The 26,443-nt window shown below is 31.9% G+C and overlaps 1 protein-coding gene across 1 annotated transcript in view; it reads right to left on the bottom strand.

Annotated features, from left to right (window-relative positions):
* LOC117168652 (frizzled-4-like) overlaps positions 1-26,443 on the bottom strand; it is a 35,139-nt gene that overhangs the window by 7,353 nt on the left and 1,343 nt on the right. The window contains exons 2-4 of the mRNA XM_033354324.1: positions 1,722-1,935; positions 1,456-1,634; positions 1,040-1,324 (exon numbers count right to left, since the gene is read on the bottom strand). Of these exons, the coding sequence (XP_033210215.1) occupies positions 1,040-1,324; positions 1,456-1,634; positions 1,722-1,935 (678 nt within the window). The remainder of the gene's footprint in view (positions 1-1,039; positions 1,325-1,455; positions 1,635-1,721; positions 1,936-26,443) is intronic.

Genomic DNA, 26,443 nt, shown 5'->3' with positions numbered 1-26,443 from the left:
GAAGTGGTTTTTCTTTTACCCCTTTCATCATAAAATATTTACGTGAGGGAAAAGGAAAAAAATAGTCAAGGAAAAAGAGGAAAGGAAAGAGGGAAATGAGAAACAGAGCAAAATGGTGAATGAAACGGGGACAGGTTGAAAAGGTAAAGTTTAAAAGGCGAAGGGAAACAGAAAAAGGGAATAGGAAAGAAGAAAATGAGATACCGGAGAGGGGAAAAGGGGAAGGAAAGAGGGAAATGGGAAAAGAGAAAAATAAAAGGGGAAAGGGAAAAAAGTAAAGAGAACGGGGAGTTGGAGAAAGTGGAACGGCGAATGGGTGAAAAGGGAAAGGAGCAACGGTAAAGGGGGATCGGAAAAAGGAAAAATGAGAACGGACAAAAGCCGAAAAGCGAAAATGGAAAGGCGGAAAAGAGAAAAAAGGCGAAGGGAAAAGGGAAAACAGTTAAAGGAAATAGGGAAAAGGAAAGAGGAAGGAGAAAATGAGAAACCCTAAAGGGTGAAAAGTAAATGGGGTTAGGGAAAGAGGAAAGGAGGAATTGGAAAAAAGTGGGAAGGGGAGAAAAAGGTTAAGGGAATGGGAAAGGTGAACTGGGAAAAGGGAAGGGGAACATGGGAAAGGGTGAAAAGGGAAAGTGGAATGAGGAAAAGGGAAAGAGAAAACTAGAAAGGGGGAATGAGAAAGGGAAAATGGTTAAAGGGAAAGATGGATACAGAGAGATTTCTCTATCCAGACCCTGTCGAACGACAAGATTTCTTAGGGCCTGTTTGACCTAGTCCCTAGACTGACACTGTCAGCCAATGACTGACTTTTGGTGAGGCCTGCTCGACTCTACAGGTACCCGCATATCAATTTACTTTGCATAGGAACCTATACACGATCATTCAAAGGTTAATTTGTTTTCCTGAATGTTGGTCGGGAATTGAGGTAGGTTACGGGCATTTAAGCAGGTCGGGTGGGCATTCATAGAGTGTCTCGATTTCCGAAACAGCAGCAGAGATTTTTTATAATCTAGAAAGATAATACTGATGCTGGACTTACAGGAACATAACTGGGTCCATCACGTTGACTAGCACAGCTCAAATTTTCCGAGCCGACTGCACCTCTGATGATGAAGGCCAGGGACAGTAAATTGTAGCAGAGAGCAAGGAAGACAATCGGCCTTTCAGGATACCGAAATCGGGAAGGATCCACCCAAAATGTGAGGAGAGTAAAAAGCGTCGAGAGGAAGCAAAGCCAGGCCCAGCCGATCATCCAGCGTTCGGCGAATCTTTTGTCTTCTGCCCTGTAATAAGCGTCAGCTCCACACCTCGGCACGCACGAGATCTGAAAGCATACCAGAAGTCAGCAAAAAAGAGAATCATCATTTGTGGTTTATCTGAATTCCTCATTCACTCTGGAGGATAAAAGAAGAGGAATCAAAGGCTGATGGAAATTAAAATCAATTGTGGACTAACAATGTCGATATCCGGCGTCTGGATAAAGTGCGATGGGCACTGATGATGATGATTGGTTGCCGCAGGTAGCTGTACAGGTTGCAGTGATTGAACAGGCCATTGCTGCTGAATTGCGGGTACAGCCGGCGATAGGGTTTCCGATAAAGCCTCTTCCGGCGGCGGTTGCACGCACAGTGTCCCTGAAACAAAAGAATTTTCTTATCATGATGGCTCAAAGTCTCCGGATGAGAGTTGGGTTTTTTTTTTTTTAATTTTCCGGGACTCACCACTGTCGGGGAATCGATCACAATCGAGCATGTTTGGCCATGGTAAGGTGAAACTTGTCAAGGCGGGTTCGCAAGCTCGTCTCACTGATAAACAGAGAGGCTTGCAAGCTGGAATTGCAACATTCTCGGAACATACTGGAGCGAAAACAGCGCAGAGAAAGATCTTTAGGTGACGTGAGCAGTTGTAGTGAACCAGAGGCATCAACGCTGTCAGCTGAAAAATAATAAAAGATTCGTCATATTTTTGTCTTTGAAGTCAATTCGAAAAGGTGCTACAGAGTTGAGGGCGCTGATGTTCCTAACGTAATTTGCATAGGAAGGGACAGGGAGTGGAAGGCGAACGTATGCTGGACACTAGCGCACTCCGCTGCTTCGAGCAAGAAGCTCGGGTATTTAAACGGGAAGTTTACTTTCTACAATGTGGTCCTCCCTGACAGTTAAAAATGTTTTGTGTACAAGTTTCATCGTAACGGTTTTTAATAAAAATGCCACATTATTGTATTCTTAGTGGTTGCAACAACAGTACAATAAAAAATAAACGATATTCGTTTTTTCGACTTCCACACGGAGAGAAATTTCAAGAGACTAATTCATGGAAGCCCGTGATTTTAGATCTACAATTTATACGTGCTGTAAAGTCTCGAACTCTACGATATAAAACCATAGAATTCGAGACCTGTGAGCTAAGGGCGTGTTCTAATGTCTAATATTTCGAGACCAATGCTTCAAAAGCTACGGTACCGAGATCTTAGTTCTCACGCCAAAACGTAATAAAATCAGGGAGCAATGCCGTGAATTATTCTCCCGAAATTTCGCTCTGTGTATCGACTGTAGCGAACCTGAAAAAGGAAGTACAATAATAGCTGAATTAGGCGAAAATATTCCAAGTGCTGAGAGTATAATTTAAAAAGCTCAAGCAAAATTCTCCATTTTTTTTGCACTTCAAAACTTTCCGTATAACTTTCATAGCCTTCTAGTCATAAAATTTTCTACACTAATAGAAAAAATAATGTTTTTGTACATTTTTAATACGTTTAAAAATAAAATTCATAACGTTTTTTAGCTATTTTATTCAATAAGTTGTGAATATTTAAGTGTCCCGCATTTGGACAAATTTTTGACAAAGTTGCCTTAACCCGGACAAGATGTCGCTGACTGTCTCAGTTTTGGACACTTCAACGTCAGTTGCACAATCTGGTTTCCCTTACTGGGACGGCCACTTTCGCCGTCTTTTAAATTAAATGAAGCAGTATTTTGTTAGAGTGACATATTAAATATATTATTTATGAGCTCCACACTTCCCGTTGAATCGTTTATTAATTCTAAAAAAGAAGTTGAAAGTATTTTATTGCAACCTACGCTTAAATTAAACTACGAATCACAAACAGATTGGCGTGGATTACAACTGAATTACTGCAGATTACAAGTGGATTATATTGGATTTCAAATGGATTTCTCTGTATTGCAAGGATTGTTCTAGATTACAAGTGGATTACTTTGGATTAAAAGTGAATTACTTTGGATGACAACTGAATTATCACATATTACGAGTAGATTACTCTGGATTGCAAATAGATTTTTCTGCTTTGCGAGAGAATTACTCTGGATTGCAAGTGAATTACAAGTGGATTATTTTGGATTACAACAGGATCGTTCTGGATTAAAACTGAATTATTTTGGATTACAAATGGATTAAAAGTTTGGATTTGAAGTGGATTACTCTAAATTATTCTAGATTACAAGTGAATTATCCTGTATCAAAAGTGAATTACTATGGATTACAAGTGGATTTTTCTGGTTTACGAGTGAGTTACCCTGGATTTCAAATGAATTTCTCTGGATTTTAAGGACTGTTCCAGATTACAAGTGGATTATTTTGGATTAAAAGTGAAGTACTTTGGATGACAATTGAATTATCATGTATTAAAAGCAGATTACTCTGGCGCATAAATAGATGTTTTTGCTTTACGAGTGAATTGCTCTGTATTGCAAGTGAATTATGCTGGATTACAACAGGGTTGTGCTGGATTATAAGCGAATCACTTTGGATTACAAATGGATTGCACTTAATTACAAATAGATTGTCGTGGATTTCAATTCAATTTATGTGGATTACATGTGAATTGTCCTGGGTGACAAGTGGAATGTTCTGGATTGCCAGTGGATTACTTTTGATTAAAAGTAGATTACTCTAAATTACTCGGGATTACAAATGGATTTTGCTGGTTTAAAAGTCAGTTACCTTGGATTACAAGTGAATTATGCTGGATTACGGCGGATTGTTTTAGATTACAAGTGAATTACTCTGAATTAGAAATGGATTACTGTAAATTACAAGAGGGTTACTCTGAATCAAAAAATATTTTATGATTGATTGGAATAAAAGTAAGTTGGAATTAAAGTAGATTACTCTGGATTACAAATGGATTTTTCTGGTTTACGAGTGCGTTACTCTCTATTTCAAGTGAACAAGAAGTAGATTTTACTGGATTACAACAGCACTGTTCTGGATTACAAGTGAATTACTTTAGATTACAAATGGATTACTCTGATTTATAAGTCGATTGTCATGGATTGCAAGTGAATTGAATTGGATTACAAGTGAATTATCCTGGATTACTCTCAATTAAAAGCGGATTGTTCTGGATTGTAAGTTGGTTACTTTTGATTAAAAGTGGATTACTCTGTTTCACAAGTGAATTATCCTGTATTACAAGTGAATTACTCTGCATAACAAGTGGGTGGTTCTGGATTACGAGTGAATTACTCTGGATTGCAAGTAAATTACTTTGAATTACAAGTGGATTATGCTGGATTACAACTAGATGGTTCCCAATCGCCAGTGAATTGCTCTGGTAACAAGTGGGTTATGCTTGATTGCAAGTAAATGGTTTTGGATTACAAGTGAATTACAGTGGATCACAGGTAGATTATCTGGATTATAAGTGGATTATCCTAGATTAAAAATGAATTTCCATGGATTATAAGTAAATTACTCTGGATTACAAGTGGATTACCTCAGAATACAAATGGATTGTCCTGGGTCACAATTGAATAAGACTAAATTACAAGTGGATTATTCTCGATAACAGAGGGATTTCCATGAATTACAAGTGAATTACTCTGTATTACATGTGGATTATTTTAGATTACAAGTGGATTATCGTATAACACAAATGGATTCTCCTGGGTTACAACTGAATTACTCTGGATTACAAGTGTATTATTCCCAATTACAAGTGGATTATGCTAGATTAGGAATGGATTTCAAGTGAATTGCCCTGGATTACAAATAGATTGTCGTGGACTACAACTGAATTACTCTGGATTATCTTGAATTACAAGTGGATTACTCTCGATCCTTGTGAGGAGATTCATTTTAGCTAAATATTCTGGTGTTTTGAAATTCAGATGTGGTATAAACTATAAAGCATGGCAGCAGAAAGATCTGAAAGAAGAACGGCGAAGAAGCAGGCAAGGCAAGCGTCGGTGGCGGAAAAGGAAGAAAAAGAAAGGGGAAAGAGGAAAGAAGAGGCTTGAGATATAACGAGCGGCGTGCATCGCGGGTAATTATCCCGCCCATTCTTCCCGCCTCTCTCGACGGACCCGTGCTTTCGGTGGGCCTTAGATTCGCCCATTACGTCCCATCCCCTCCCTGCCCCTCCGTTTCTTCGCTCGGACCCATTCGCCCAAATTATAGTTCCCAGGAAATTACGTGGTAACCTGTAACACTGGGTCTGACTGACGGACTGAACTGACTGGACCTCTGGCATCACACTGCACACACGTTCCTATATGTATCCCTAGGTTGCGAGGGGCTCGAGTACGTGCCCTGCTGTAGGCACCAGATTCTCCCCGCGAACCCGTCCGGAATTATGGAATCCGCGAAAGGCCAATTCTTACTCTCTTCGGAAATACGTCTCACATATATATTTTTTAAAGCCTTCATTTTCGGCATTACTGGCCCTACAAAATTTTGCATTTTTAAAACAAAAAGATGAGCTTTTAATAAAGCAGATTAATTCTCAACAAATTACATCAGTTTTCCAAGGAAAGGTTGAATTTTCTAACAAATTCTTCAATTTTCAATCCAAAGAGACAAATTCTATAAAAAAAAAAAAAAACAGTTTAGATGTTCAAGCTGGAAATACTAATTTTTAATAAAAATGTAACAGTTGATGTTTAAAACAAAAATAAGATTTGAATTTAAAATAAGAAACAGTTAAAAATATTAACAAAAAAAGAAAAATACACGATAAAAAAACTGGATTTCTGTACTAAAACACATTAATTTTTAACCCATTTTACCCAAAACAAATTTATTTTCTATAAAAAAAGAAGTACTAATAAAATAATTATATTTTCTACCAAATAGTTCAACTTTCAAACGAGAGGATTAATTTTCTATAAAAAAAAAGATGAGTGTTTAAGCTAATAATGTATTTTTAACATACTTGAATTTTCAACTAAAAAATATTTCTCGACCAAAAAGCGAGTAGTTCAATTTTCAATTTGAAAAATTAATTTTCAATACAAAAGAAAGGAATTTCCTACACTGTTGAATTTTCAATGAAAGAGAACAAATTTTTTTTCTACAAATTTTTTACAAATCAGATTAATTTTGCACTAAATTCTTGAATTTCATACCAAATTGTGAAATTTGCAAGCCAAAACGGCTATCTTTATATAAAACAGTTGAATTTTCAACGTGAGAATATGAATTTTCAACAAAAAAATTTATTTACAAGCAATTAGTTGAATTTAAAAATAAATATAATTATATTTTTAGCTTCAAAAAATAATTATCAAAGAAAAAACGAATGTACAAACTAAAATGATGAATCTTCGGCAAAAAAAAATAGAAATTTAACAAGGTAGTTCAACTTTCAAGCAAGGAGTTGAACTTTCAATCCAAAAAATTGGATTTTCAACGAAAAATGTGAAAGTTGATGGGTAAAGAAACAAATTTAATTTTTAATAAAACAAGTTAAAAATAAAAAAGAACCATTTTCAAAAAAACTCCCTTGAATTTGTAAAAAAACCCAGATTAATTTGAAACCATATAGTGGCATTATGAACCAAAAAAATGAACTGTTAAACAAATGAATATATTTTGTACCAGATACCTAAATTTTAAACCAAGAGGATTAATTATACATTTGAAAATATAATTTTTTAAAGAAAATACATAAATTTTCGACTAAAACTCTAATGTTAAAATTTTCAATTAAAAAATTCAATTTTTAAGATTTTAAGCCGTTTAAATTTGTAACAAATACTTGAATTTTATACCAAGGTGTGGAATTTTCAAACGAATTTAAAAACGAATTCTGTACAAAACAATTGCATTTTTAACGTGTAAATACTAACTTTAAACCAAAATGAGTAGTTAATAATATTTAAATAAAAAAGATTTTAATTTAAGTAAAAAAAAGTTGAATATAAACAAGAAAGACAAATTTTGCACAAAATTTTGAATCCTCAACTAAACAAGATTAATTTTCAACCACAAGGTTGCACTTTTGTCCAAAAAATCACATTCTATAAAAAGAAGCCAAAATGAATTGTTCACAAACTATAAATATTTTCTACCAAATAGTTAAATTTGCTAACAAAAAAGACTAAAAAATTGAATAGTTTAATTTTTAATCTAAAAACATCAATTTTTAACCATAATGGTGTAATTAAATTGTTATTCAGGAGAATAAATTTTCAAGTCAAAAAGACGAATTTCTTATAAAACCCGAAAATATGAATTTTCGATAAAAATGTAATACTTGATATTTCAACAAAAAGAATTTCAATAAAAAAAATTTTTTAAACACAGTTAGATTTCACCAGAATAGACGAATTTTCAATCAAACAGTTGCATTTTTAACAACAACAATAAATGATTCTTTTACAAAGAATACGAATTTTCATTCAACAAAATGCATCGATTTTTAACCAAGTAGTTACATTTTCTACCAAATTATTTAATTTGAAAACGTATAACTATTTTGTCTGAGAATGCGTCTTTTGTTGTTGAAATTTTATATTTTTTAGTGGAAAATTACACTTTTTCATTCAATATTTATGTTTTGTTAAAAATTTGTCTTTTTTTTGTATAAAATTCTGCCTCTTGATTAAAAATGTATTTATTTAGTTTAAAACTAGGTTTTTTTGGTAGAAAATCAATTTTTTGATTAAAAATGAGACTTTTTGGATAAAAATTGATGTGTTCTATTCTAAGATTTAAGTATTTTGATCAAGAATCGTTTTCAGTAGAAAATTACACTCTTCAATTTAAAATTAAACTAATTTGGTTAAAAATGCAACTATTTTATAAAAAAGTAATTTTTTTGGTTGAAGATTCATCTCTTTGGTTTCAAATTTAACTACTGATGTTGAACTCTTGTTGAAAATTCTTTATTTTTAGATTTATTATTTAAGTTGCAAATTAATCTCTTTGGCTGAAAAGGGAACTATTTTCTTGAAGAAACATTTTTTTGGTTGACAATTTAAAAAAATTAAAAATGTAACTATTCCATTTCTGGTAGAAAATTGGTCTTTTTTAGTGAAAAATTAATGTTTTTTGATGAAAATACGTCTTTTTGGTAGAAAATGAATCTTTTTTGTCAGTAAACTTATATTTTCGTGTTAAAATTTAACAATTTTGTTGAAAATTCGTCTTTTTTTATAAAAAATTGATTTTCTTGGTTGGAAATTCATCTTTTTGGTGAAAATTGAACTATATATTTGTTTAAAAATTCATATTTTTCGTTAAAAATTAGTTTTTTTGTTGTTAATTTAATTTGTATCATCTGAAAATTAGACTGTTCTATTTTCGTTAGAAAATTCCTTTTTCATTAAAAATTCATTCATTTGGTTGAAAAGTCATTCTTTTTTTTTAAATGAATCTTTTTGCTGAAAATCTTACTGTCTGGAAAAATTAGTCTTTTTGTTGCGAAAATTGAACTATTTCGTTAAAAGTGTTTTTTTTTAAATTCGTCTCTTTTGGTCGAAAATATTGCTTGGTTTTAAGATCAACTATTTTGTTTGAATTATTGAATGTGAAGAACCTTTTGAAAACGGAGTCAGTGGCATGTCTTCAACTTTTTGAGGACATCTAGTGGAGAAAAAAAGAGTTTAAAAAAAAGGATTAAGTGGAGAAGAAAGGTCGTGTACGTCGGCAAATGGAGCAACAAGTAGAAGCGAGGAGAATAAGGAGATGAGGAACAAGAAAAGGTCTGGAATAAGAAGAAGGAAGCCGAGGAAGGAGAAGAAGCGGGGAATAAATGTGAAAAAGGAAGAAGGATGCGCTCGGCCGCGAAAGCAAGAAGCCTCAGCGGAGAAGACGGACGTCTTGTTGTCTCCGAGCTCGCTTGTCTGTCAGCTGCTTTAAAATGCCGTTTCGCAGGCTTCTTTTGCAGAACCTCTCTCTTTCCCTCTTCCGGCCTGATGCATTCTGCGGCTCTTTTTCCCCGTCGGTCCGACAAAGTCCGCGGCTGAAAAAAACGCGAAATAACGAACGGAAGGGCCGATCCCGAGCGAACCGGTCTTTTCTCTCGATTTCAAATCGTCTCTCCCTTCGATCGAGGCCTCTTTGGCTCTTCCTCTAGTGGCACTCACACTCATGAGTGGGTCTTCAATGCAGCCGTACACCTTGAAATCGACCATGTCCGAGACATCACTCAGCCGCCATCCATGTCCATCTTTTTTCCGAACTCGGTCTGTTGTGGCCGAACGCCCTTGCGATTCCCTTTCTTTAGTTTTTTTCGAGTTGGACTTTGTCGTGGGATTCGATTTTATAAACCCTTCTCAGAAAATCTCTCGGTATAATTTTACGATCATTAGATAAAAGTTGAGTGATATAACTTTAATTGAAATTCGTTTCTAGGAGTCGTGACGAAAATCACACGCTTTTTGACCAAGGGTTGTGTGAAGGGGAGAGATTAGCCGCGGGACGAAGACGGAATAGATTATGGACGAAGATACTCTGTAATTTCAAGCCTTCCGGGAATGGACAGGACTTTATAATTGACAGCAACGTTCTCCAAGATGGAGGCGGATGGTCGAAGGCACAAAAGTTAGAAGTTGCCGAGGACTGTGGCGAGCCCTAAAGGCTGCCCAGTCTGTAATTGACGTGCACCCGAGTCTTTAGGCCGGATGTGCTGGAACGTTAAGGACAGCAATTACCTTTCTGGAAGATGTAATAAAGGCATGCTATATCGTCCCTGTGTTCAACATTTGTTCTCGATTTCAAATCTTTTCATCGAAATTCTCCGAACGAAAAAATTTATTTCCCATACAAATTTTCGATGTTGACTATGGGTGGAAGCAAAAGAGATGCTAAATTAGCAAAAGAAGTAACTGTCCATCAATGGATGCATGCGTCATAATGCCGGTCCACGGTTAAGTGTATATAAATGTGGATATACAAAGAGTACCAGTATGTACCTTGGAACTACAAGCCGACAAACACTGTCATAGTCATCGTCCGGTAATCCTTTGCGGAGAGCCCCGGACGGAAAGAGTACAAGGCTTTGAAAGTCGAGGCAAAACGATAGCGGCTTCTTTGACTTCGATACGCCAGCCGGTCATTCCATTATTTGCGAGTTTGTAATACACCGTCTCGAAATTAACGCAAACTGCCAAAAAGATTAATGCTTTTCAACAAAAAAAGATGCACTTGCATTTTTCAGAATCAATCCCCAAACAGGCGACAAATGACCGGAAAGCAATTTTTTGAAATGGGTGCATTCATTGGAGTGTTGCAAATTGGTTTTAGCTGAAGAGCTTTCTTTTCAGGTTTCCCATTTCCCAAAGTGGAAGGAGCGTAACGCTCGATTCTCTGATCCGATATCCCTCTTTGAATTGAGCAGGTATCTGTTACGATCTTGAAGTTGCGTTGAATCTCTCGGCTGAAGGAGCACCGAAGAGTAGAACCCGAGGTTTAGAGGAAAGGAGAAGGCAAATATAAGGGAAAGAGACGGAACGCGAAGAAGGCCGAGTGAGCCGACAAAGAGACGGCTTTCTTACTCCATTCCGAGCCAGGACGAAGACCTAAAGACCGGATCGCGAATGCCAGGCTATTCAGGCTCCCATCCAAGGGGAGAGAAATCCACCGTGAAAGACTCAGTTATTTTGATTCGAGCGGGACGGACTTTTTTACCCAAAAGTCTTCTCCAAGCACATCTCTCAAAAAATGATTGGGCTGCGATTCTTTAGAATCATCATCAGACTATAGAGACTATAGGATTTTACAACTTGCTCAATCAGAGCAAATTTAATTGATTGGGAAAATTAAAATCAACTAGACTCACTTTCATATTTGCGGGAAAAACTAGGGCTCAGAGATGGAATCTTACACAGCTCGAAGCAGCTGAACTAAAGTATTCTATGAGAAATAACCCGAGGCACTTCGTTGTAAAAAAAAGAGCGCGGCATGAATATCGAACCGAGGCTCTCCCGAGCACCACGCAACGTTATTCCATTCCTTTAGAAGAATGTCGGCGCCATGTCTTCTCCCTAGTGAACTGGCCAGATTACCGTTTATAGTGTGGAATACACATTTAGAGAGGGTATCATAGATAATGAACACGCATAAAACCTGGACATGCATTTCATTTCTGGACTCGTGAGATGAAAAAGTGAAATGTATGAAATTAGAGTGAAGTAAGAAGCTAACGATAAAGTCTTACGTCAGCAATTTATATATACGAGTTCTGCATTATTCTCATTAGTTCGCTTTAAAAAGTCTATTAGCTAATGAAAAGCGTTTTGTTTTTCGAACCCAGTTGCACTCTTGCAACTTCAAAAGGATACCGCTGGAATGATTTGCGATTATCGACATCTTTCACTTTATATATAGGAGAATCGGGTATAATTTGCGCCTCATGACTGTCCTGAATATAAAATTGATTTTTTGCAATAATTCTTCTTAATTAGTAAACTCGTCTGAATTGCAATCAAAATTCTTCGATATTGCATAATTAGCTTGCAATCGAAAAAGATACAATACTTTGTTTGTATAAGTGCGTGTGAGTTTTTTCTTCTTGAGGAAATGATAACCGAAATCCTCGCGATTATTTCGAATGACGAGATTCCATTAAAAGCGAGTCTTCTTGGAGAAATAACGCATATGCATACATACCGCGCACCTCGACAAGAAAATCGCATTAAGACGATCAGATGGTTACGTTTGATGATCGCCGGTGGAGATAAGTCCCTCGTGAATCTCCCAAGTAGAGAGGCCTTACGGCTTCAAGCAATCTACCCCGTTCGGAAGATCATTTGGGGTTAATTAATTAAGGTTTGGTTAATTTGTACACAAATTAGCGCTTTGAAATTGGTCCCAAATATTGTAGGTCAGTGAACTTCTAGGGTGCGGCAGGTGTGCAAAAGGTCGGACTGGGTCCGGACTTGCGGGTTTCGAACTAGGTCTGACTTTTGAGCTACGGTGGTGTTGTACTTGAGCTTCAGGCTATTGGGTCCGAACCGGGTTTGGCCCGATCCTTTCAAAAAAGCTTTCACAAATTTTGCACATCATGATGTAATTTTTATTTTATCACGACGCGGTTAGGTGGTAACGAGCGAGTCTACGCCGTTCAGAGAATCATTTGGGATTAACTAATAAAGGTTTGGTTAATCTGTACCCAAATTAGCTCTTCGAAATTGGTCGCAAAGATTGTAGGTCAGTGAACTTCTAGAGTGCGTCAGATGTGCAAAAGGTCGGATTAGGTTCGGACTTGCGGTTTTCGGACTAGGTCTAACTTTTGAGCTACGGTGGTGTTTAACTTGAGCTTCGGGCTTTCGATTCCGATCCAAATTTGAGCCATTCCGTCAGCTTTAACAAATTTTGCACATCATGATGTAATATTTATTTTATCACGACGCGGGTGGGTGGTAGCGCGTACGAGTCTACGCCGTTCAGAGGATCATTCTGGATGAATAAATAAAGGTTTTGATAATACGTACCCAAATTAACTCTTCGAAATTGATCCCGAAGATTGTGGGTCAGTAAAATTCTAGAGTGCGTCAGGTGTGCAAAAAGTCGAATTGGGTTTTGACTTGTGGGTTTTAACTAGGTCTGACTTTTGAGCTACGGTGGTGTTGAGCTTGAGATTCGGGCTTTCGAGTCTGAACCGAGTTTGATCCGATCCGTTAGTTTTCACAAATTTTGCACATCATGATGTAATTTTTATAGAAGAGAGAGATAATGTTTTTTAGTTTCAAGTAGATCTACTGTTCGGAGGATCATTCGGGGTTAGCTAATTACGGTTCGGCTAATCAATACACAAATTAGCTCTTCGAAATTGATCCCAAAGATTGTAGGTCAATGAACTTTTAGGGTGCGTCAGATGTGCAAAAGGTCGAACTGGCTTCGGACTTGCGGGTTTCGAGCTAAGTGTGACTTTTGAGCTATGGTGGTGTTGAGCTTGAGCTTTGGTCTTTCGAGTCCGAGCAGAGTATGACCCATTCCGTCAGCTTTCAAAAATTTTGCACATCATGATGTAATTTTTATATAAGAAAAAGGAATGTTTTTTAGTTTCACGCTTATGCGATTTGGTCCAGGTAGATGAGAAAGACTGGCGAAGAATGAGCGTAAACCCGTGACAGAAGGATGAAATCACGACGTGGTTGGGTGGTTAAGTGTGCGAGTATATGCATAGGTAAGGCGCGAGAGTAGTGGTATTTATAGCCGAGGGTTCACTCTCGCTCGCTCAGTATTATTATCGTAATAACATTAAGGCGGCTGCTTTTGAAGCTCCTCGAGGCCAGGACAAGCCGAACACCAGCATGAACTTGTAGTTATTGCACTACGTAGGCTTGTGGGTCTAAACTTGAAAATGTAGATAGAATTTTTTCCATAAACGTTTTCATAGAGTTAGAATATTGCTGTAAGTATTGGACGGCTGAAATAATTTTTTTATTTTAATCCGCGTTGTACGGGAATAGCACTTTAGATTCTAAACTTTGGATGAGTTACGAGGCACGTTCTTTTGATGTCAAACTGAGGAGTCAGCACCTAAAGATCAAAGATCTCTTTTCGAAAAAAGTAGAAGTAGAGTTGAAAACCTTCAGGGATTCCTATTCTGGAAAGATTATTCATGAGAGCGTGTGTGGCAAATGAGTATCTTAATCAGATTGACTTTGGACAATGTCACGTGTGTAAGGGAAATAAATTTGCGTTGCAGTAATAATGTGAGATAGGCAGGGCAATTAGCCGAGTTGCTCGATGGGAACATGTCTTCTTGATGCGAGCAGAATATCGCGATGAGAAGCATGCTGGAAATAATGTTAGCGGCGGCTCCTTTCATCGTCGGGCGTTCAATTAACGTGGAGCCGTAATTACTGGCGGGTCCTGCCGAGCATTGCACGATTTGCTTCTTCAGTGCTCTTGATGATCGTCGTTAAAAAAATTTATTCTGAAACTCAAACTCGTTCGTCCCTTCCCGGTGCGCTGAAACTCATATTATGTCGCGGGAATAATGAAGAGAGGCGGAAACCTGTCTCAAGAAAAGGCTATTTTTAAAGATTTTGTTTCACCTTTTGATCATCGTAAATGCCAGTTGATCAATTTCATGCCGAAATTCAATCAAATGAAATTAAAAGCTTCTGTTCACATTTTGAACTTCTTGTTTGATCATCAAATTGCGCATCAGAATTATCCGATTCTCAAGATCAATTGCTTTTCATTACATTTTATTCTTAAAAAAATTCTTAAAACTTTCGTCCGTAAAAAGACATCCTTTTTGTTTGCAAATTCAACTGTTTTGTTCAAAATTCGTCTATTCGGGTTAAAAATGGAACTCTCTTGGTATAACATTAAACTTTTGTTGAAAATTCATAATTTGTTGTTGATAAGTCAATTGAAATCTTGTTTTGGGTGCACATTCAATTCTTTTTGCGAAAATTTGTCTTTTTGTTATTAAATTTCGCCTGTTTAAGTAGAATTTTTATTTTTCTGGAATGAAAATGCAACGGCTTGGTTTAAAATTTAATAATCTTGTTAAAAAGTCATTACTTTTTGGTTGAAATTTGTTTCAGAGGAAATTTCATCTATCTTCAATAAAAATGCAACTGTTCGGTCGAAAATTCAATCTCTTTTTTTAAAATTTGTCTTTTTGTTTTTAAAATTCACCTAATTTAATATTTTTGTTTTGAAAAGAGAACTGAAATCTTTTCTGGGTGAAAATTCAACTTAAAATTTTTTAATTAAAACTTCGTAAATTTTAAACAAAATTTTCTGTTCCTTCAATACGAGTAAAAATTCAACTATTTGTTTGAACATTAAACTATTTTATTAAAAAATAATACTTTTTGGTTGAACATTATATTTTTTTGTTAATTTAACTATTTCGTAGAAAATGTACTGTTTGTTTAAAGTTTATATTTTGATGTTGAAAAATGACTTTGAAAATATATCGTTTTTTATTTAAAATTTCTCTGTTTTAGAACAAATTTCTTCTTTCTTGGAAGAAAATGCAACTATTTGGTAGAGAATTGAACTATTTTATTAAAAATTCATCATTTTATTTGAAAAATTCGTCTTTTTGGATTGAAAATTAAATTTTTTCGTAGAACCTTATTCTTCCTTTAAAATTCAGATTTTGATCGTAAAAAGTCAACTGAAATCTTTTTTAACAGATGATTCAACTATTTTTTAGAAAATTTATCTTTTTGATTTAAAAATGCATGTGTTCGAGTAGAAATATCATTTTTTTCCAATGAAAATGCAACTTTTTGGTTGGAAATTTTTCTTTTTTTTTCGAGTATTCAACTATTTTGTTTGAAAGATTTAGTTGAATCACTTCGTTAGGATATCACTTTTTTCTTGGATAATTACATTTTTAGTTGGAAATTCATCTCTTTCATTGAAAGTTACACTATTTTGTTAAAAAATATATTTTTTTAATTGATCATTTAAATATTTTTTACGGCCAGTAGACAAAAAAGAATTTGAGAACAATTTTACTTAATTACTATCACCTGGCCAAAACCAAATAATCAATGATAATAATTCAACCACTTGGAAAAAAGTTAAACCACATTGTTATATTTAATTTTTTGATTGAAGGCTTATGTTTTTGGTTGAAAATTTAATTGTTTAGTCCAAAAACGTTTTTTTTTGTTTAAAATTAATTTTTTAACTGAAAATATAACTTTTCCATTCTTTTTGAGTTGAAAATTCTCCTTTTTTAGCAAAAAAATTATAATTTTCTTGGTTAGAATTTTCATGTTTGTTGAGTAAAAATGCATCAGGTTCGTGGAGATTTATTTTTTGCTGAAAATTGATTGAAATACAAACTTTTAGGTTGAAAATTCAACTATTATGTTAAAAATTTAATTATTTAGTGTGAAAATTCAACTATTTTGTTAAAAATTCATCTTTTATTAGAAAAAACATTTTTTTAAATATAAATGAATAATATTTTTTACGGTTTTTATAAGGGGGGGCGGGGGTCTTAGATTGGGTCTAAGAAGGTAAAATTTTTTGTGAAATCTTTATAAAATCCTTCAAATCTTCGAAAATATTTTGAAATATTTTCAAATTTGTTGGAATGTTTTAACCATCTGTGAAGCCTTTGTAAAATATGTTTAAATCTTTCTGAAATCATCTAAATATTTTTCAATCTTTTAAACTTCTGTAGAATTGTCGGATATTTTATAATTTCGAAAATTTTTCATGCAGGAATTTTTCAATTCGCTAATTTTAAATTTCCGAGATTTTTCTATTTCGAATTTAATTATGCTAGAATTTCCCAGTTCCTGAAATTTAATTTTTCAGGGTTTACCAGTTGTCCCGTATTGACAAATTTCTTAAGAATTGAAACTAAAAAGTATGCATTATAATAAATAATAACTTGATATTTTTGCAAAAAAATATAGATTAATATGCTTTTTTTTAATTTTGCTTTGAGATCATCGCGAAATGAAAATTATTTTTAAATAATTAAAAATGCTCGTAATCTTTAAAATATTTGAGAAATCTAATTAATTATTTTGGAAATTTGGAAATCTTTGACATCTTTTAAAATTTATTTGAAATTTGTAATCTTTCAAATCTGCGAAATATTTGGAACTACTTTGACAAAATAAAACCTGAAGTGGGCCTGACCAATATTACTAGTTTTCTGCAGTTTTCCTCCCCCCTGGCAAAACGTGGAGGTGAGTTCAAGTACTTCTAATGAAATTGGATGCCCCCACAGGTTATCACTGGTTGTGAATAAATTCATAGTGATTCTGAACCCATCTTAAAAGAAAATTCTGTAGAGTCTCATAATCATTGAAGTGATGACGGCATGATTATCAGATTAATGGGATAATTTTTCAAAAAAGAGAGAAATTTGAAATTTTAAAATCCATTTAGGAAGGCTCCGGAGTTGAAGTGGTGAGCTGAAATGTGTACACGCTTCAAGTCACTCAGAGAAGATCAAAGCTAGAAGCTTCCTGAACAAACAACCCGGCTCTTCACTGGCCCTCAGCATAACATGCTTGCGGAATTTATGAACGCTTCAAGAGACTTTAAACAGTTTGCAAAGGGACCAGATGTGTTAATTTTGGCACTTAAAAAATTCTAGGCCCCTTTGAAAGTAAAAAAGCGATTTTTTCTCAGACAAGGAGTATTATTTTCCTCGTTCGAGAGAATCGAATCTTTATGGAGTGTTCTGAAAAAAATCAGGATTTTTAAATTCAAAAATTTTGTATTCAATTGTTCAATAATTGACACGTATGAACTCGAAGGTATTAACACTTTTTGTATAAATAATTTCAAGTTTAATAGATTTAAACTGCAAAATTCAGAATTTCTTACATTCATAACTTATAGAATTCAAAGACTTAAATTAGGTTCCAAAAATATAAATCCACGTTAACATTTTGAATACCCTAAATTAAAGAATCAGTCAATGAACTTTAAAAATTTTCAAAATTATATTATTAAGTTATTTTATACTAGAAACATTAAACATTTAAAAATTTAAATTTTTTCGAATTAAAAGTTAAATTATTTTCATTTCTAATAGTTTAATCATCCTTCAAAAGCTTTAATTTTTTCAAAATCTTGAGAAATGTAGAAGTTTTTAAACAAAATTTCTAATTTAAAATTAATTGAATTTGTCGTAACACTTTTATATAATCCTGCTAATTTAAACAAATTTCTTTAAAATTTTATTGAAAATTAATTTTGAACTTGAAATGATTTCAAATAATTTAAACGAAGTGCGTGTACCGACAAAATTCGGTTATTCATACCAGGCTTTAAAAGAATAAAAACATTTTCTTAATATTCCTACAAAAATTAAAAATGATTTTTCATTTTGAAAAATTATTTTAACAGAATATTTAAAAAGATTTTAATAGATTTCCAAATTGTCAAAAAAGACCTTGAAATATTTTAAGGATTTTTTTAATTGCCAGGATTTTCTAAAAACTGTAGGGAAAAATTCTATTCATTTTAAAACATGTTAAAATTTTAAAAGCTTTTCGAAATTTTAACAATTCAAATATTTCTATATGAAACAATGAAGTTTCAAATTGTTTAATTTTAAATACTTGGCTATTAAATAAATATCCTTTTTCTTAATTAAAGAATTTCAAATGAAATGTTAAAAATTGAATAACTTAGACTGTGAAAATATTTTTATTTTAATAAAAGCCTTTGATAACGAATATTTACCAAATCAATTATTGTTATATTTTTTACCAAATAGTAGAATTTTCAACAAAAAGAATGTAATTTTTCAGCAAAATAATTAAATTTTTCGCCAAATAGTGGAATTTTTAACCAAAAGAAATGATTTCTGAGACCAAAATATGATCTTAAACTTTTTAAATAAAAAGAATTAACTTTCCACCAAGCAATGTATAGTAGAATTTTTAACCAACATAGATGGTTTTTTGAAGAAAAAACATATTAATTCCATATCATTTGAAAAGAATGAAGTTTCAGTTAAACGATATGAATTTTCAACCAGATAATTAAATTGTCATCAAAATATTTACATTTTCCATCAAATTGTAGAATTTTCAACAAAATAATTAAATTTTTAACGAAATAATCTACTTTTTCAACAAAGAAATTAAAATTTCCAACAAAATAATTGAATTTCCACACAAAATAATTAAATTTTTAACAAAATAATGAAAAGTTCCATCAAAATAATTTAAATTTACACCGAAATAAACAAATGTTCAACAAAGTAATTATGTTTTCAATACAAAAGGGGCATTTTTAACAAAAAATTAAATTTTCAACAAAATAATAACAATTTAAATTAAAATAATTAAATTTTTAACAAAACAGTGGAGTTTTTAACAAAATAATAAATTTGTAACGAAATAATTAATTTTTCCAATATAATAATAATAATTTTTTTAACAAAATAATAAAAGTTAACACCAATGTTCCATAAAATTAAATAAATTTTCAACAAAGTAATTAATTTTTCAATACAAAAGTGGAATTTTTAACCAAATAATTAAATTTTTAGGAAAATAATTGAATTTCCCACCAAATACTTGAATTTTCAACGAAATCATTTAATTTATCAACAAAATAATTAACCCTTCGATGGCACACTGGGGTCGAAAAGATCCCAGAAATGAAAATCTATTTGAAAATGGTACTTAATAATAATAAATTCCCGGTAATTTCCCGGTCCAGCGGCCAACCTGACAATGATTTATACTGTGTCGAGTATCGAGCGGCTTTGATCGTAACGGACAACGGTCTAACTAAAGCGAGCTCACGAGTGAGCTCTAAAGTCCTTATCGATCTTGTCATTTAAAAAGTCACCTGTTGTACCGAGTTTCCCTTTCATGTCGCTTTCTTTACCACAATTTTATCGCTTCATCGGAACGAATTTAATCCACAAGCACTAGGTTCTTATGACATCGTCGCACGTTCAACTTTCAAGGAGGTAATGTAATTATTTAAGATTGCATTATCTTTTATGTTTATGGCCTACTCTACATAATTGTTCTTATCAGCTGTCCAAACGTCTTTTTCGTTACAAAGAAGAAGCAGAAAAAAAAAGGATAATTTGCAGGTGTTGTACAAAGTAATTAAAAAAAAAGTCATTTGTAATTTTTATATCGAGTTGTAGACCGTAGGTCAGGTTTTGCAGTTGCTTCCTCCTGACGATTATATTTTCAGTTAAAATTTAATTATTAGTTTGCAAATTCAACAATTTCGGTTATAAGTCGTTTTTTTTTAACTCATACTTTTTCGTTCAAAATTCCTCTTCTTTGGTTGAAAATTAAACTATTTTTTTGGATTTTTTTTTCGATTTAAAAATTAAATTCATTAGTTTTAGTAGAAATTTCATTTTTTTCTTCTAATAAATGCAACTGTCTTGTTGAAAATTAATGTTCTTTGGCAGATAATTAAAATATTTTGTGAAGATTCGCTTTTCATAAAAAAATTTTTAAGTTAAAAAATATATATTTTTTTAAATTAAAAAAACATAATTTTCTTATAAGATTCATCTCTGGTTAAAAAATTCGTATTTTCAGGTTTAAAAATGTATATTTTTTACTAAAAGCTTAACTATTCCAGTTGAAGATTCATAACTTTGGTCGAAAATTCCTCTCATTGATCAAAACTTGAACTATTTTGTTCAAAACTCTTGTATTTTTGGTTTGAAATATATTTTTTTCATAGAAAACTAATCTTATTCATTGAAAATGTAACTGTTTTACAGAAAAATTTTCTTTTAGCTTGAAAGTTCAACAATTTGGATGAATTTTTTTCTTTCTTGACTGGAAGATATTTTTCGAAAATTCGTATTTTTAGTCGGAAATTTCAACTTCTAGGTGCAAGTTGAACCACTTTCTTAAAAATTCATTTATGTTGTTGAAAATTCATATCTTTGGTTGAAGATTGAACTATTTATTTTTTGAATTTTTTTATTGAAAACTAATATTCTAATAGAAAAATTGTTGAAAATTTATTATACTATTGAAAACTTAACTTTTTTATTTTTATTAATAAAATTGATCATTTTTAGTAGAAAATGCAACTATTTATTTCAAAATTCATGTATTTTGTTGAAAATAAATGATATTATTAAAAATCTAACTTTCGCATTTTTTGAAGAAAATGTATCTTTTTTAGTTGAAATTTAGTTGAAAATTAGTCTTTTTAGGTTGAAAATCCAACTATTTGGTTAAAAAATCAACTATTTTGTTAAAAATTTAATTATTTTGTTGAACATTTAACTTTTTGTGTTAAAAATTCGCAAAAATTGCTGAAAATTAATTACAGATATTACTTAAAATTTAACTTTTTCATTTTTTAATAATGAAGTTGATTTTTTTTAGTTGAAAGTTCAACTGATTATTTAAAAATTAATGTATTTTGTTGAAAATTAATTATATTCTTGAAAATTTGACTTTCCCATTTTTTAAAGAAAATTTCTCTTTTCTACTTGAAAATTTAGCTATTTATTTGAAAATTCATTTATTTGATTGAAAATCGACTTTTTGGTAGCAAGTTCAACATTTTTGTTGAAAATTAATTACAAATATTTCTGAAAATTTAACTTTTCCATATTTACGAATAAAACTGATCTTTTTCAGTTGAAAATTCGTATAATTTGGTAGAAAAATAATCTTCTTGGTTGAAAATTAGTCACCTTCGTATACAATTTGTCTTTGTAGGTTGAAATAGTTTTGAAAATCTATAACGATTTTGTTAAAAATTGAACTGTTTTGTTGAAATTGATTTATTTTGTGGAATATTAAATTTACTTGTAAAAACAAACATCTTTTGGAACGAGAATTCCATAGCTTTGTTGAAAATTCATCCTTTGGGATCGAAAGGTAAGACTTTTGGTTGAAATAAATAAAAAAACATTTTTTATTGAAATTTCACATTGTTTTGATCCGCTTATAAAAGATTCAATTTTCCAAATTTTGAAAGAATAAAAATAAATTTTTCCCTCGTAGCAAGTAATTAAACAAAATAAATTGTAATTATTTACAAGACGATAATAATAATAAAAATAATAATAATTAAAATCTTCCTAGTTAGATTCATTATTCTTGTATTAGGATATTCTTTCCATTTTTTCGTTTCTTTCTTCCTTTCCTTGTTTTCGTTTTTATTTCGCATCGAGGGTGACTACAAACATCTTTAGCTTTATTTTCTCTCCTTACTGCCCTTATTCTTCTTTTTTTTTTTACTTCTTTGTTCCGTTCACCAATGCGTATATTTTGCACACATTTACAAAGTGCACACATGCTTTTTAAATAGACTTCTAGGCAAACTTTTTTTTACTAACAAGTGCGTGTCATTTTTTAAAAGAAAAAAAATCTCATATAATGTTGTAAAGCTGTGACACAAGGACCAGAATTTTAAGCTTGTAGCATTTTTACAGAGGATCTTTTAAAAAACAATAAAAAAATTCAGATTCATATTATTAAATTTCTGACTTCTTTATTTATTTCAATAATCAAATATTACTTTTCTGCCGTAAAAGATCAATTTTCAATCAGAAATCACAAATTTTCAATAAAAGAGTTAATCTATTTAGCTAAAAATGAATTTTCAAGAAAATACATGCATTTTCGAACAAATTGTCGAATTTTTAAATAAATAAAAATGGAAGTTAGATTTTTAGTATAAAAATTAATTGATACAAAATACGAATTTATACAAAATAGTTCAATGTTCAAGCACAGAGAAAAATTTCCGAACAAGAATAGAACATTAGAATATAGTTGAATTTTCAAAACAAAAAAAATCAAAATTGTTACCCAAAAAAGATGACTTTTCAACCAAAAATATTAGATTCGTCATTTCAGTTTAAAATAATTATCCTTTCAAATTGAAAAATTTATTTTGTTGAAAACTAGTTTTGTTTGAATTCCATTTTTTAAAATGTTTAATAAAAATATTCTTTGGTTAAAATATCAATTTCTTTGTTTGAAGAATACAATGTTTTATTATTATTAAAAATTTGCCTTTTTTACTTAAAACTCAAAAATTTGATTGACAATTCACGTTATTTTCTTGAAAGTTTATTTTTATTGGTAGAAAAAAAACTTTAAAATAATTTTATATATCGTATTTTTTGCTTGAATTCAACTGTTTTTGATGAAAAATTAAAATCCTTTTTGGTGGAAATATCCAACTTTATGTCTAATTAATTATTTCGTTGAAAATTAAATTGCAAGTATAATATTTTAAAAAAAAATTTGCTTTAAAATTAATTTTTTAAACTGAAAGTTGAAGTATTCCAATTTTTCATGAAAATTTATTTATTTTTGTCTTTCAAAGTTACACAAATTGTTTGAAATATAATACATTTTGTTGATATTTTTTCTTTATTAGCAGAAAATAAATCTTAAATGAAAATTCGTCTTTTTTATAGAAAATTAATCTTCTAGACGAAAAATGAAGTTTTTTATATTGAAAATTTTACATTTTGTGTTTAACTACTTTGTAAAAAAACTTTGTAAAAAATAATTTATTTAATTGACATTTTGAGCATTCCCTTTTTGCTTACATTTTTTTTCGTTTAAGTTTTACAAATTGGTTGAAATATAGTGTATTTTGTTGAAAATTAGTCTTTATTGTTAGAAAATAAATTCTGGTTGAAAATTAATCTTTTTTGGTAGTAAATTAATTTTTGAACTGAAAGATTAAGGATTCCATTTTTTCTTGAAAATTAATTTTTCTTTCAAATAAAAAATCAACTTTTGTTTGAAATATAAAGTATTTGATTGAATATTTGTCTTGATTGGTAGAAAATGAATCTTGATAGAAAATTCATCTTTTTGTAAAGAAAATTAATCTTATTGGAAAAAATTAATTTTTTTTTTTCAGAAGTTCAGTTGAAAATTCATTTCCTTGGTCAAAAATTGATCTTTCTGAATTGAAAATTGAAGTATTTTGTTCCAAGAGATTGGATCATTCAGGTTGAAGTTTAAGTGTTCTCGACACAGTTTTGTATTTTAGTTATGAACCAATTAAAATTTCCGGAAATGGGTTCCTTTTTATCTCTTCCTTTCGTGGGTGATTAAGATTCGTGGCGAAGGGAGTTAAAACCAATTTCGTATTCTTTCCTCCCAGTCTTTCTTTATACCGTTTGGGTTGGTAATGTTCTCATTTTTTTATTTCTCATTCATTCATACAAAGCGATGACCAGTGATACAAGAGTTCGTATTAGGGACCCCGTTGCGAACATTCACTGGCGTAGAAACCGGTGCGGTGCTTTTGATAAGATCATTCAAATTCAGACGTCAAATTATCCATCTAAACATATTTTCTATATTTTATTTTTAGTTTCCTATCCGGCAAGATATAAAAGAAGGGATTTCTTAGAAAAGCGAAAAAAAACATACTGTAAAATCTAAATCACCACTTTAACCTTTAATCGTCGTTGTGCGGCCTTACAGACCGCACGACATTTTTAACGTTAAGGCATGTTGTGCGGTCCACAGACCGCACGACCATGCCCAAGTTGATCAATTGATAGAAAAGTTTGGTTAAAAAATACAATCATGTTTTGTGAAAATCGATTAAGAAGTTTTTTTGCTCGATCCTCGTGATGTACTGATTCTCAGTAAATATTTCTCAATTATTTTAAAGTTGACTAGCGGACCTTTAGTGAAATTTTACTGATTCAAATAGCCAGAACTAAGTTAATGAGTTTCGGTGAAATTTCACTGATTCGAATTCAGCGAGAAATCTTTGAAAGTCAGTAGAATTCTTTTTGAATTCAGTCTGACGTTCTAAGCTTTTTTAAGGTTCAGTAAAATTTCATTGATTCTCAGTAGATTTGAATGACTCTCAGTACATTTTTACAGATTTGAGTGTAGAGAGAACTCTTTAGAAATCAGTATGATTCTTTTCGATTGCAGTTTCATCTTACAGTCTTACCTTCTTAATTGTCTTAAAGCTGACTAGCAGATGTGTAGTGAGACTTTACTGATTTAAATAGCCAGAACTACCTAACTGATTTTAAGTTAAATTTCACGGATTCGTCTTCGGAGCGAACTTTTTATAAGTCAGCAGAATTCTTTTCAAATTCAGTATAACTTTATTACTTAATCAGTTGCTTTAGCGACTTAGCAGATAATCAGTGAAATTTCACTGATTCTAAAAGTCGGAACTACGTCACTGATTTTCAGAATTTCACTGATTCGTGTTTAGAGAGAACTTTTTGGAACTCAATAGAATTTTAAATTCTGTTTCATACTTGTACTTTCTCAGTTGTTTTAATGAATACAAGCAAATAATCAGTGAAAGTTCACTGATTCCAATAGCTGGAAGTATATCACTGTTTTTCAGTGAAATTCAACTGAATCCAGTTTGGAGAGAACTTCGTGGAAGTCAGTAGAATTATGTTCGAATTTAGTTTCACAGTTTTACTTCTTCAGTTGCTTTAAAGCGAACTAGCATATAACCAGTGAAATTTTACTGATTCAAATAGCCGGAAATACAACACTGATTTTCAGTGCAATTATACTGATTAAAATAGTCGGAAGTACGTCACTTATTTTCGGTGAAATTTTACTGATTAAAGCAGCCGGAAGTACATAACTGATTTCCAGTGAAATTTCACTGATTCGAGTTTAGGGAGAACTCTTTTGAAGATAGTAGAATTCTTTACGAATTCAGTTTCAAAGTTTTACCTCCTCAGTTACTTTAAAGCTAACTAGCAGATGATCAGTGAAATTTCACTGATTCAAGTATCCTGAAGTACGTCAGTTTGTGTTTTACTTAATCCACTGCTTTAAAGCGAAACAGCAGATAATTAGTGAAATTTCATTGGTTCTTTGAGAGAGAACTCCTTGGAACTAATTTAAAATTCGGTGTCATAGCAGATAATCATCGAAATTTCACTGTTTCGTTCAGGCAGAACTATTTATATCTCAGTGGAACTCTTAAAATTTAGCGAACTAGCCGATAATCAGTGAAATTTCACTGATTCAAATAGCCAGAAGTATATAACTGATTTTTAGAGAAATTTCACTGATTCGAGTTTAGAGAGAACTCTTTGGTACTCAGTAAAATTCTTACCGAATTCAGTTTCAAAGTCTTACCTCTTTAGTTACTTTAATGCGAATAAGCAGACGATCAGTGAATTTTCACTGATTCAAATATCCGGAATTATGTCACTGATTTTCAGTGAAATTTTGCAGATTAAAATAGCCGAAAGTGCCTCATTGATATTCAGTGAAATTTTAATGATTAAAATAGCGGGAAGTACCTCACTGATTTTCACTGATTCGTCTTCGGAGATAACTTTTTGTAAGTCAGTAGAATTCTTTTCAAATTCAGTCTCACAGTTTTATTTCCTAAATTGCTTTAAAGCAAACTAACAGATAACCCGTGAAATTTCACTGATTCATATAGCCAAAAGTACGTCACTGTTTTTCAGTGAAATTTAATTGATTCGAGTTTAGAGAGAACCTCCTCAGTTACTTTAAGGCGAACTAGCAGATAATTAGTGAAATTTCATTGGTTCGTTCAGAGAGAACTCCTTGGAACTCAGTGGAACTCTTAAAATGCAGCGAACTAGCAGATAATCAGTGAAATTTCACTGATTCGTTCAGAGAGAACTCCTTGGAACTCTTTTAAAATTCAGCGAACTAGCAGATAACCAGTGAAATTTCATTGGTTCGTTCAGAGAGAACTCCTTGGAATTCTGATAAAATTCAGCGAACTATCAGATAATCAGTAAAATTTCACTGGTTCGTTCAGAGAACTCCTTGGAACTCTTATA

The sequence above is a fragment of the Belonocnema kinseyi genome, chromosome 1 (genome assembly GCF_010883055.1).
Source record: "Belonocnema kinseyi isolate 2016_QV_RU_SX_M_011 chromosome 1, B_treatae_v1, whole genome shotgun sequence".
NCBI classification, from domain to species: domain Eukaryota; kingdom Metazoa; phylum Arthropoda; class Insecta; order Hymenoptera; family Cynipidae; genus Belonocnema; species Belonocnema kinseyi.
Note: the sequence above shows the minus strand (reverse complement) of the source record. Positions and strands in the feature narration are given on the sequence as shown.